This window comes from Lepisosteus oculatus, chromosome 15 (assembly GCF_040954835.1).
Source record: "Lepisosteus oculatus isolate fLepOcu1 chromosome 15, fLepOcu1.hap2, whole genome shotgun sequence".
In the NCBI taxonomy this organism is placed as follows: Eukaryota; Metazoa; Chordata; class Actinopteri; order Semionotiformes; family Lepisosteidae; genus Lepisosteus; species Lepisosteus oculatus.
Window position 1 is genome coordinate 20303530 of NC_090710.1, and position 13595 is coordinate 20317124.

The following is a 13595-nucleotide window of genomic DNA, read 5'->3' on the forward strand; positions in this document are numbered from 1 at the left end:
AACCAAACAGGCTGGCTAGAGATGGGCTTAATGACCTCTTCTCATTTACTTACAGTATATTCTTTTACCACAAATACCTGCATTTTCATGTGAAGACACATGAAAATTAGATGTGTTTCTTCTGAGTCATCACAAGATGAGCTTTATCTGCTACATACTGTACCTGTATTGAATAGCATGATGTAAAAACAGGGGACATCTTCAATGAGTAATAGGTAGAAAATCAGACAGAGAAAGAGAATCACAGGAAAATGCGCTGAAAAGTATTTTCAGACCTACAGTATGTTCATCTCTTAAACTGGAATCTTGAAAATACAGTGGATTGTAATTGAATTCAAATGTTCATCAATGATTTCCAGACAATTTCCTCTGGTTTCGATTCTGTGTTCAGTGCTGGGCAGGTTTTTCCTTGCTTAATACTTTATTATTAAAGTATTAAGGAGCTTCTCCTTAAGAAATCATGACAAATCAAATAGACAAATCAATAGAAATCATCAGCAATTCATACAAAAAAAACTGATAGTCCATTCATTTGTTTTATTTCAAGAACCTTTGAATGTAACAGATGTAAACATTAATAGTAGTGTTAGATACCCAACCATCAATTCTTAGGTCCCTTAATTCTTTAGGTAATACTAGTATGACAGAGCTTCCAAAGGAATATATATTGTATACAGACAAAATAAAAAATAAAAATAAATGTGCTACCAGTTTTGACTGTGTCTGGTATACAGACACATACACGGAAAACTAACTTAAAATCCACCTGACCATTTTTATTGTAAGTTTCTGATGTTTCACTTAAAGTTGTCTATAAAGTTTTATAAATATTACCAAATAAATCATCACGCATTGGTATTAATATAATACAGTGTTGTATAACACAACAATCACTCCAGAAATAAAAAAAGACGTTAACCTCTGCAAAACAGAAACAGCAGATACACACTTTCAGTTTACATACCCTGAACACACAAAACGCAAATACAATACAAAAGTCTGTGCCAGTCATTTGTTGGCACTTAGGCTGAAACCGAAACCTGTATTTAATATAGATTATATGAGCACTGAATACAAAGAGAAGTTACTGTTCTGACTCTAGAAAGCCTGTTTAAAGTGCATCTTTAAGAAAAACAATAAAAGAATTAACCAAGCTACTTTCCCTCCCCTTTGTATATACACATATATATTTGTAAAATACAATTAGAATAATTAACATTTATCCCAAGAACCTTAGCATCAGATTAATAGTTATTTTCACACTCAGACTGGTAAGAAGAAATGGCTCACTGTTGCACAAGTACGCTAAATCAGAGTCCCCAGGCTTTTGAAGATGATACCAAAGGAAGAAGAGGAACAAGGGTCTCAATAATCTTTCAGTTCTTCAATAAAATATTTTTTCAATAAGTTCTCTAGCAAACACATAGGTTACTTTTTATCTAACAATGCATCAATTGGCATCTAATACACTCTGACAAGTATTTACAAAGGACATAATGGTACTAAAATAGATAATATATATTTATAAGCACATCGCCAGTGTAAAGCCGCTTTTAAAAGATAACAAATACATTTTCTGGTTTTTTTACATTGTATTGCTATTTCCAGCTTTTATTGATATTTGCTATTTTCTAACATTCAATTTACATTTTACATATTTATAATATATTCTTAATTGATGAATATTCTTTTCGTTGTACCTGTAACTACTGAAGTGCTTTTATAAATAACAAACGAACGCTAAAATAAAAGGATGCTTTGTACTAACCGTCTGGTTTATTTGGCTTGCTCTGTAAGTTGTTTTTGTTTGATCTCCTGTCTGGATGTGCAAAGAGTTCTGGCACATCTTTTGCTACAGATGTGCAACAGGCTCCTTGAAAACATTACAAATTGTCACTCTAAAATACCACAGTGAACACTGGGTAGCAGAACTCATGTCAAGATTGACAACATTTCAGAACACAGTCCCTCCCTCAATCCTGATACACACCTTTCTCAAAATATGACATTCACTTTTTCAGAAAGGATGGGATCTAATTGGACTGCATTACACAAAGATGACAATTTGATGTTGCAGGAAACAAAAATGAATTACATTGGGAGTTCAAAAAACACAGTATAATAAAAAAAATTAAACAATTTCAATGTTGAAGCCTAATTTTGTTTGGGCGATAGGCAATAGGTGTTGAGGAGAAACAATAATTCACTCCGTTACATTCACAACTTAGCCTGAACAATCTGAGGCAAGTCTGACCTGATTTATCTTTACCATTTTAATAAGGTTTAAAACTGCAGAGGCACTTATGATAAGAGTCTGGAGCAACTGCTTTGGACTGCTGGCATCTGGCTGTGGCTTAACATGCAGCTATTCGACAAGCGTTTTGCTCCAGGCAAGGCTGCTTTTGTCCATCAGCTGCTCAAGTGGGGAAAGGAATGAAGTACAGAACTGAGAGGCTTGCCTCAGGGACACAGCAATCTGGAGAAACTGAACTGTAAAACACAGTCAGATAAAAGGGGTTGTATCCTAAATTGCCCTTAAGTTCAAAACAAACGCATCCCAATGGCTTGCTTCTGTGGTGGTTGTCTGATGTAACACTATTTTTGCAGAATGCATAGAGAAGTGGTGTGAGCTGGTATTGATAAGTCTCAAAGAATAATAGAGTTATGTCACTCCCCAATACTTTTAATAGCATTTGAATCAGATGCCAACGCTGAGAGGTAGGCCCTTTGGCATAGGGGTTTTGAGTCTTGTAAGCACTGTGCAGGGTAACGGGCTTAAAATTTACAAGAAACTGATGTTCCAATAACATTTATCCTCTATGCTGTAGAGGATGCCGTTGCCCCTTTTCACTGAGACTGATCTCTGTCCATTACTGATGTTGCTGCAGAGTTTAGAGGTGAAGAGGTAAACAGGTATCAGTGTAAGTTGGGACATTACAATGACATCACTGCCTAGGATGCTCAAAAGGAATTCAACCCTCTCAAGGTGAGGGTTTGGGTTTTTGTAAATGACATCTCATAGTGTCATATCCCCATAGTGTCATAGTGTGGATATGGCTCACCCTCATGTGGACCAAGTGGGTTGGGTACTCAGAGGTGCCAGAGAAGGCAGTTCAAATCCAAGGTCTAATCACACATGAGACACAGACACAGATGTCAAATGTTCTTCTTATGAGAGGAGACAGATGAATTGATCTTGAATTACTGGCATCCAACAGGAAAGTAATTTCAGTGAAACAGAAAGAAAAAGAGAAGGGAAAACCACTTCAAGTCTGGCTTCACCCAAACATTGTACATAAACAAGCTTACAATAGACTAAAATCTTCTTGTGACTTCTTGATTTGTGAATTCTCAGACTGGATTTTGAGATGAAGCATTGCCGGCACAAGATACATTGTCAGCAATAGTATTTTCATGTGTTGACAGTGACATCAGAATTGATTAATTCTGGAGGGTGGTGCTATCCAGGTCTTGATAATGCTGTAAAAAGTTATTTTGAGAAACTCTCAAGTATCAAAATCAACAATCACACATTTCTATGAATGGCGTCTGATCAGAGCTAATCAGCAAAGAAAATGGAGAAGGTAAGATCTTTTCAAGCTGAGCACAGATGCTCTACAGATTGGAGGACACTTTAGGTAACATCTGCTTTAGTCTCATTTTCTATCACCCACCGGAGCAAAACCTATTTTCTACCATTTTCTCTGGACTCATCAATCTAAAAGCAATTAACAATTTTTCCTGTAATTAATTACTGTTAAGTATCAAAGGCTTAGAATTTTGATAACAGTACTTTCTTTCAATCTTCAAGAAATTACACAAAGAATTCACCTCAAGAAACGCGTTTACAACAAAATGCACAGCAAAACACTGCGCTACCCTTTACGGAAGTTATTGCCCACTGAATAATGCACAGAAATAGTGCCAACAGGATGTCTAGTCTCCCCACTGAAAAACTCTAAGAAAAGCAATAGACTACGTTCATAGAGGTATGTAATTTAGAAACTAACAAAATGCATGCTGGCCTTGTGATTAACCTTCCCGAGGAGAAAAAAGTAATGTTGAACAGCCAAAGTTTTACATTCTTCATGGAAGAGTTAGTTGCCACCAGAAATTCCAGAATACAAGAAATCTGGCAAAACAATGTGCAACAGTGAGTCAGTCAACAAGTCTTTTACCAGTCTGGTCGAAAAGGCAGCCCCTTAAGCCAAAGTTAAATTAAGTTACTGGGTTAAGATTATAACATTTCCATGAAAAATTGAGACAAAAACAGACATGGGGTATATTATACCAGTACTGCTAAATTTTGAAAAACCTAAATACTGAAAGACATACTTGGAAAGAAACTCGCTGAAATATTTAACTGCGATGGGAAAGTTTCATATTTTGTTGTGTTTTATAAATAAACTAAAGCACTTGCACTCTAATTTTCCCACCATACTTTAAAATCACCTTTTTTAGCCTGTAACGTACTTTAAAACAGGAAAGTTGTAATCTGAGCTTCATAAATAATATTACAAATTCTATCAAATATGGAAGCTTAAAAAAAATTAAGACATATATTTAGATCACTATCCTCTGAGTGAGGGCACACCTGCTTTACAGAGCCCACTTCTGAAGTTTTTGTCCTGTCAGGATGGGACGTTCACCGGGTAGCAGACAGGACCGCGGGGCGGTCTCGGGGGCGAGAGGGAGGAAGCTGGAGACCCTACAGAGCTGTTTCTTTCAAGTCATTGAGGTTTGGCATCCGGGATCGAGAAGACCGGCTAAAGCTGTGCCCGTTCTGGCCACCCTTTGAGGGCATTTGGTCAGGGTAAGGAGTCCCCTCGGCGGAGGAGCGGTTCAGCGCAGACACGTGCCAGCTGGACTCGATCTGCCCGGGGAGCTGGAAGGCCGCACGGCTCTTGGGCTGCGAGGAACCGCTGCTGGGGTGACCCCGCCCGTCGCTGAAGCCGCCTTTGGAGGGCGGATTGGGAAGGGGCTGGAAGCGCAGTTCAGAGGGGGCCGAGTGGTTGGCGGTTGAAGAAGAGAGGTGCAGGAGCTTGCGAAGAGACTTTAAAGGCTGGCTCTGGGGGAGGGCGGAGAAAAGGCAGAAGCATGAGTCGGGAAAAGTCAATGATCACATTCAGAAATGTGTTTCCAAAAACAAGCCGCGACTGCCGAAGCACAATGTCCAAGTGTGTGCAAAGCTAGGGTATACAAACCCGCCCTGGAGGCCTGCCTTTCATGGGCTCTCTCACGTTCTCATGCTGATACTACTGACAGAGCACGTTTTGAATTGGCACAACTACTGAAGCATGGGTACAGCTCTTAAGACTCTTTCTCTTGATACATTTCAAGTGCTATAAACATTCTCCACAGGACAGGAGTACCCATTTAACACTTGCTTTATTTGGATAAGTCTAGTCTTTAAAACAGTTCTATTAGTGAAAGTGCTTACCTGAGAATGGACCTCTGTCATCTTATCGGGCCATTCTCTGTCCCTCTCCCTTTCTCTGTCTCGGTCGTGGTCTCGATCCCTTTCTCGGTCTCGGTCTCTGTTCCTGTGACGGCTGCTCTGGTGGTTGGAGGAGCGGATAGCCTTCTGGACAGCCAGGTGGTCCTGCCCGTCACTGGGAACCTGTTGCACAGGAGATGACAGCAGACACGGAGGTTTCACTCAGAACTGTTGAAACCCAAACGTCTTTAACTGCCCAGTAAGCAAGTGCTCTCGATTCAAAAACATGTTCAGACCACCCAGGGAAAGGAAACAACTAACGCAAGTACTGTATTTAGTCATCGAAAGGTCAGAGGCTGAGGGTTCTAGACTAAATACAAGCAATGCAAGCTAGTGGAGCATTTACACTGGAAATATACAGTACCTGGATGTGAAAAAGACTACAAACTGTAGAGATGCAACATGAGCCACTGCATACTCCACCTGAACCAGTGGTTAATTTACTGTGCACATTTCACAAATAGCTGGCTTTCAAACTGCACTGCTATGGGGGTGGCAATACAAATTAATTTCAATAATGTGAACCGTGTTATTCGGTACACTGTACTCAAAAACTTTCTTTCCTGTAATCACCAAATCCTGCCTACATGTCAATTATCTCTCAAAGGACATTGATTTACACTCTGCTCTGCACTGCACAGGCATTGCATTTATAACGTGCAGTGCTTCTTCATCATAACAGTAGTCAAGATTTTTTTTATTTCTGAGCTTCTGCCATTGAGCACTAATATAAACTAAGCGTCTCAAAGGCATAATAATGTTAGTATATGGCTTTGCTCATCTGACAAATAATCAAACTATCAAGTATATATTACAGAGTTATTAGCACTTCAGTCAACAATAAAACAATACAACTTTACTACAGGGGGAATTGATTAACAACTGCTACTCCCAAAACAACAACTCTCGATCACTGTTCTGTAGCTGGCTCAGGTGACGACTGCAGTTTAGGGTGGCTCCTGCATTTATTTAAAACAATGTTCCTGCTAGCTCCATTTTAAACAACAGTGGTGACAATGCCACAATTCTAACAGCTGCATAAATCAGCTTTGCCACAGTCATCTATAACAGTCATAACTGCAGCGTAAAAAACAAAACTCTTGACTGTGGAGGAGAGCTGGACACAGCCGTTCAAAGACTATTTAAAAATCCCATGTAAAAAATATCCCTATGCTTGACTACAGCCTGTCGGTGTCCTCTCCCGCACACGACCCTGGGATGCTGAGCAGGTTTTGGAATATGCTATGGGCAGCCGCGTGCACCTTCGGCAAGCAACAACCAGTTTCGGCAGACGAGGCCGAGGAATCATGCATGACCCTTCCCAGTCACACCCGCACCCCAAAACCTGTGTCACATGCTGTTAGCTGAAAAGCTGCAAAGGGGGAAATAAACCAGGACATTGTCAAGCAGTTCAGCAGGTGCTGATTCAATAGTAACATCACATTGCACTGGGCTTATCGAGTGACTCCAGGAGACCATGCACCAGTTCCATCAAATGTTTCATTTCACAGGAGCTACAGCACAGGAAGAAAGGGCCAGGCCTGGTCCTGCAGATGACTCTGGGTCCCTTTGAATTCTCAGTGGTTCAAACAACTCTTATTCTGGTTCATGAAATGAACAACTGACGCGTTTATTGAAAAAATCAATTGACAAGACGCCTAGGAGCCTGGGTGCTTTCATCTTCAGTGGCTATCTCCAGGCTGAAACTGGTCCCCCAGGGAAGAACATAAGAAAGGTTACAAAGCAGACAAAGCCATTTAGCCTTGTCTGATAACTACATTTGGATTTAATCATATTGAACTTGGCCAACTTTATTTGTTCACTGACAGTCATGACACTCTGAAGTAGCAATTAATGTTACATAAATATTGTATATACCCTACGTCACACATTAAAAGCAAAACCACAAAACCAAGAAGTAATTAACTATTATGAAAGTAAAATGGAAACATCATGATTGCATATTAAATTTCTTTGCTCTGGGAAACCTAAATTAATTTATGTGCACTAAATTACTTTAACAAGCCACATAATCCGCGTAGTTGATTGGCCTGTGTGTGGAATAATGGTTAATGTGACTTCAGAATAAATACACCTCTCTTTAGTTACCTCAGTCTGGTAGTGAAGTTCCCACAGAGATTAAATCACGAAGAGTGAGAAGCTCATTAAGAAGTTGAAGGTGTGTTATACCAGTCTGCCTAGATCAGACTGACCCTCCAAGCTGAGCAGCCAGGCAAGGAGGAAACCAGTTAAGAATGCCCCCTTTGAAAGCAACAGTAACTTTGAAAAAACTACATCGTTCAAAAGCCGAGAAAGGAGAAAACCGCCATGAGTCAGAATGGCAAGAAGGAAGCTGCTACTGAAAAAAACATGCATCTAACCCTGCATTGAGTTTACAACAAAGCATTTATGATAGACTGCAAATATAGCAACATTTGTTCTGTGGTGTAAATGTAAATGCAATGCTGTAGTACACAGCAGATCTCTATAAGCATTCTGGTTGACTTTACCATAACTAAGTTATGGGGCTACTTCTCATCTGCGGGAGTTTGGAATCTTAGATACAGTTAGGTGCAGCTTTGTCTGTGAGATGAATCTTAAAGGAAAACCAATCAATCTTCTAAAGACCTAAAACTGGGATGAAAATACACCTTCAGCCAGTGAATGTCCCAAAGGGCCAAAGCTACATAGGAGCGGCTCAAGAATAAGAATGTGAATGTCCTTGAGTGGCCCAGTCAAAGACCTGACTTGACTCCTATTGAGACTCTGAGAAAAGACTTGAGACCTGCTGTCCATAAGCGACAGGCAACTTGAGAGCTTGAGCAAATCTGCCAAGATTAACGGGCAAAAACGGCACCAAGCCAGAGACTTACCCAAAAATACTTGCAGCTGGAATTGCTACCAAATGATCTTCCACCAAATACTGAGTTTACAGGTCTGAATACTGGTACAATCAGTGTATTTTTTCCTTTTTTTTTTGCTGACATTTACTGTAACCTACCTTAAAATCATATACACATTGTTTTTTTTTTATTTCACAAAACAGGACACCATAGGAAAGGTCACAATATTTTTACAAGGTACTGTGTATGGTGCTAGATAGACTGCCAGGCAGACAAGGTATAATAGATGGTATGTTGAAACAGAAACTTTTCACTTAGGTGAAAAGGACTTTTTTATTCTTTAGCTGTGATGGTGCTAAAAGGTAATGGAAAACAGCAGTTTCAATTAAGATACTATTTTTATTGTAAATCTGCCCAGAATACAGGTAAATGCCTAGTTATTAATGCCCACTTTTGCAGTTGACAAGTATTCAGAGGCAAGACCTACAGTATACTGTATATGACAAGAGAAAATAAGGAAGCCTCAAACATTGACTACACCACTGGCATTTTTATGAGTGAGGACATAAGTAAACACCGTTTCTTCCAAATCATGTATTACGTGAGATCTGACAAGCCAAAGGCCTGTTTCTTTATGTGTATTTGAAATCTTCAAGCCGTTGAACCCTGAATTCCTAAATATTGATTACCTTAAATACCTCAAGACATCAATGATAAAGGAAGAAAAATAACACATTTGACACATCTGGTCATGGCTCCCTGTAGAGAATATAATGGGAATTATATACACAAATTACAATGTATTAAACATGTTAATAGCATGCAGTTGCAGTGTTGTTACTGGAAAAGATTAGGGTGCAGTATATAAACCGAATACCATGGGCGAAGTGATTACAGGGAGGGCTTTCAAAGAAGAGCTATGCTTTATATTATTCTTTGAGTTAAAAAGAGGAAAAAGGCATTTCTTGATGCTGGGATTCTTTCCATCGGTGTTTTCTGTCTGCAACATAAGATGCAAAACACTAATGGCACATTGGAAAATGTAAGAAACACATGGTGCACAATTTTATAATCAAACAGTATATCAAGACATGCTTTGCAAGTGCACAGTGCTGAAATATTGCTTCTCTAATGAGTTGCAGCTGTGTTATGCTCTGTTCTGTAAAAGGACCAAAACACAAAAGCATTTCACAGGCGGTTTGTATGAGTAAGTCCAGCCCACACATAAAAGAACCTGAAGACTTTGGAGGCATTTACGCATTATCACAGAGTGACCCTTGCTGGTCAAAGAGAGATACGGCATACACTATGTGCCTATGTTCAGTGTATTAAATTTTATATGAATTTTTTTCCCCAACATGAATACCTAGGACTGAATATGAATGCTATCTCCCTTCTTTTAAGGGAGTAATATTTACTGTATGTATTCCACACTGAGAACACATCAAACATGCTTTTATCCGAATCCTTCAGGCCAACATTAATTGCAAACATCAAACTGCAACACACTTTTTTCAGAATCAGTTGCTATCTAGCCCCAGAAGCTGTACTGTATGTAGCACAGACCCAGGTACAGTATATAGATTGCATTGCTGTCAAGGCTGATCACAGATATAGCTCCATAGATCTGAGCAGTTACCTGGGTCTGTGGTAAAATGCTAGCTAGCTACACACATACTTCACAGCTGAATTACAGTTTGTTTGATTCTCATCCTCCTTTACCAGGTGTTTCCATACAGGTATGTATTCTCTGTATCACACAGCAGTCAGCTTGAAATAATGGGATGGGGCTGAACCTTGACCTCATTTCTCATTTGAAAGGTCAGACAGATGTGGGTGTTCAGTGTTGTGACAAGGTTGGGCTTCATAGCAGAGTAAAGAGCCAGCAGAATAAGAAAAGGAGAAACAGCTTCAAGGATATTAACAGAACAATTCTTAACTTAACCATGATAACAATCCCATCACCCACCCATCCATCATCTTATTTAATTTCTTTCCATTGGTATTATTTCTCTGTAGGAAGCATGTGACTAACTTTGCTTGTATCTACTGGCCTCTTTCTGGGGAGAGGGATCAAATGCTAAAATTGGATTAAAAGTCCCAAGAGATACAGCAACCTCCTCATGTTCATCAGATTGAAATGTAGCCCCACAAGAGAGGTGTCACGCTACATTGTAATCACTGAGAAGAGAACAGGGCCCAAGTACTGTAACAATCATTTCTGTGGATTGAGTCTGCACAATGCTGACAGGGTGACAGCTGTTTGGGCATGCATTTTAACACTGACATTTAACAAAATGACAGTTTCACTAAGTGATCAACGTGCTTGCATCCGATATACTGCAGCAAACTCTCTGCAATTGTTGAGGCCAAGACATATTGGTTGTAAAATACCTATCGAAGTTATTTGCTACATGTTCTGAGTTACTTTGCTTAACTGTCCATGCATCTGACACTGCATGAAAAAAAATGAGAATATTAATAGGGGTCAAAGGATTTTCCGCATCTTCTTTCTGAATTCCTGAGGAATGGATCTATAAATGTTAACACTAAGAGAAAAGGAACATTACTGCTGATTTTCAAAAAGCTGTGATATCCAAGAAATGTATATTGCTAATCAAATAAATCATGTTTGACACTTTCATTATAAGGATGCATGCATTATTTTTTAAAACACAACATGCGTGTTTTTCTGACACAGGGGCTTCCTTCACTTGGAGCAAAGCATCTATAACAGCAGACAGTTCTGAAAAGAGATCAATACACGTTTTCACAGTAATGACCTACTGTAGTTCTTGTGAAAAAAGGGTTAGGGCCCACCGTTTGAGATTTCTTTTTCTTCTTCTTTATTGCTCGGAAGAACCCCTGCTTCTCCTTCTCTTTTGTAGGCTCTGGAGGATTGATGTTCAAATTCTCAGAGTTGCTCCTGAAATAAGAGAAAACAGGTGTTTTAGGGATGCTTTACTCCTGGTCACCATTTTTAAAAAGCACTATAATATTTATTAAATGTAGGAAAACATTAACTCTTTGTGTAGCATTTAATTTATAAAGCTGGGTTAACAAATTTAAATTAAGACCTTAAAAAATTGAGAAATCTGTTCACCGTTAATAACGATATAATTACAAATACAAGTGTCTCATAAATGAAAATGAAAGACATTCAGGGTTTGTCTGTTCACAGTCACTTGAGCCATTTTACCAGCTGAAGACCTGGCTTTCAAAATTGTTAATCAGAAACGTGTTCAAGAAAGACAAAGTGATGTCACAGCCAAAACATACAGAATAAGCCTCGGTTTATTCCTTTTAATGTATGTATGTTATCTGGGGCTGCATTTCTTAAATTGTTCAGTCTTTAAAAGCAGTTATAAATGACAGACTTGTTTTTTTCATTTTTACTCATTTAGTAAGCCAGATATTCAAAGTATATTACCATTATTTCTCTTCACAAAAATGTGCAGAATGGCACTGCAACTCCTGATTCAATTATATTTCAAGCTGGGTGGGCTGCTAAGGCACAATAAACGTCTTGCAAGCTGTCCGATGTTATTTTCTCCGAATATAATTGAGATTCATTCATCTACTGATAGCGATCTGGATTGCCAAGGTTCTCATTTATAGCTGGATACCAGAGCTGACATCCAGCAATAGAAATAAACCATCTTTTTGCATTTTTCACTGTCAGATTAACGCAAGTTGCCTTCATACCATCTCCATCACCCTGAACCGGTGACAGTCTACAAGTGCAGAACATCAACAGAACCAAATTAAGGCCTTTAAATGAACAATTCATATTACGTTAGTGCAGGATCATTAGGGAATACTATAAAACCTGAAGATCATTAATAGTGATGGAAAACACTACTGTATATAAATGTAAGACACTCGTCAGTATTTCAGAACGTCAAGAACTGACAGCAGTCATATATACAATAATCAAGAAGAGATATAACAGATGGAATATTGTCCATCATAAGTGCCATTCATCCAAAATATGTTTTGGATATGCACATAAAATGACATTTTCAGTAGGGTGAAATAGAAAGCTAGACTCTGACCGTAGAAGCAAAAATGTTGTTTTAGAAACCTAACAAAATAAATATTTCTCACCTCAAAATTGTGAAAGCTGCAGTGCTTATCATAATTGGTCCAAACCTTAATCAAATCCCATCACACCTAAATGTACTATGAGTGTCTACTGTTGTGACCCCTGCTTGGAAGATCATGTAAACCTAAACATCACTGAACAGAACTGAAGGCTTGTAAAAGAAAATTCTCTACACAGAAGTCTTAACAAATGTCAAGGATTGCCTGGATACACGGGAGGCAGGGGCGTGGGAACCACAATACTCTGAAGAACCTTCCGAATGAACAATGTAAAACAATAAAACATAAACCAGAGAACACAAATGGAAACTATGTGGAAGTGCATTTAAAATCAAGAACAGGAGGCACTTCTTTAGCAAACAGGTTGTGGAATATGGAACCAACTGCCAAACTGTTGTGTTGAAGGCGATACCCTGGCTTCTTTCACGAATGGGCTGATTGAGATCCTCCTTTCAATTAGCTACTAACCACCAAATGGGCCAGATGGGCAGAACCTACTCTTTAACTTTACGTGTGTTCCTAATTAGGTGAGAACTGGAGTACAGGGAATGATGGTGATGGCTCGAGTGTGAACTTGCCATGGATCGAAGGCTGTTTGTCGCTTGGGATGGCTGGACAGAGAAGAGCTCTCCACAGGCACGGCAGGGCCCCTGCTCTGCACTGAGCTGTCATGGAACGTACTGTCAGGTCGGGGAGAAGGAACTGCAAGACAACACCAGGAAATACAACTTTGTGAGCTGCTGTAGGTATATGTATCCCACCTCATAGAAATATGAAGAAGGAAGATCAGGCTTCTTGATGTATGCAATGCATTGGTGCCGGACTGATCAGCCTACATTTCAAACAAGTCTCTGCCATAATGCAACTCTAAGGAGTAATATTTACAGATTGACAAATCAGCATGAGACTTGTTTAGGCTCAAAGCTCAAGAAAAATAAAAACATGGAAAATGATAACTTAAAACAATCAGTACTGTCAATTTTTATTGAGATGTTTACTTATTCCTGCTTGTAACTGGAACTATCACTCTAGGGCTGAGTACAAAGTGTATCCATGTTTTTCAAGGGGTTCATGGGATAGAACACAATTTTTCAAAGCACTTTTCACCTCCTCTCATTTAGAAGTGACAACACAGTAAGGGACTATGAGCC

General features: G+C 39.1%; 1 protein-coding gene across 6 annotated transcripts in view; it reads right to left on the bottom strand.

Moving 5' to 3' along the window:
• Positions 1–509: 509 nt before the first annotated feature.
• The window catches only part of cdkl5 (cyclin dependent kinase like 5), a 95575-nt gene continuing 82489 nt past the window's right edge, over positions 510–13595 (bottom strand). For 5 of the 6 annotated variants that reach the window (XM_015363831.2, XM_015363827.2, XM_015363829.2 and 2 more), the window contains 5 exons: positions 13023–13146; positions 11161–11266; positions 9218–9340; positions 5441–5620; positions 510–5068 (listed from right to left, as the gene is read on the bottom strand). In XM_015363831.2, the coding sequence (XP_015219317.2) occupies positions 4709–5068; positions 5441–5620; positions 9218–9340; positions 11161–11266; positions 13023–13146 (893 nt within the window). In that variant the 3' untranslated portion in view covers positions 510–4708. The remainder of the gene's footprint in view (positions 5069–5440; positions 5621–9217; positions 9341–11160; positions 11267–13022; positions 13147–13595) is intronic. The other variant, XM_015363832.2, reaches the window with a different exon arrangement.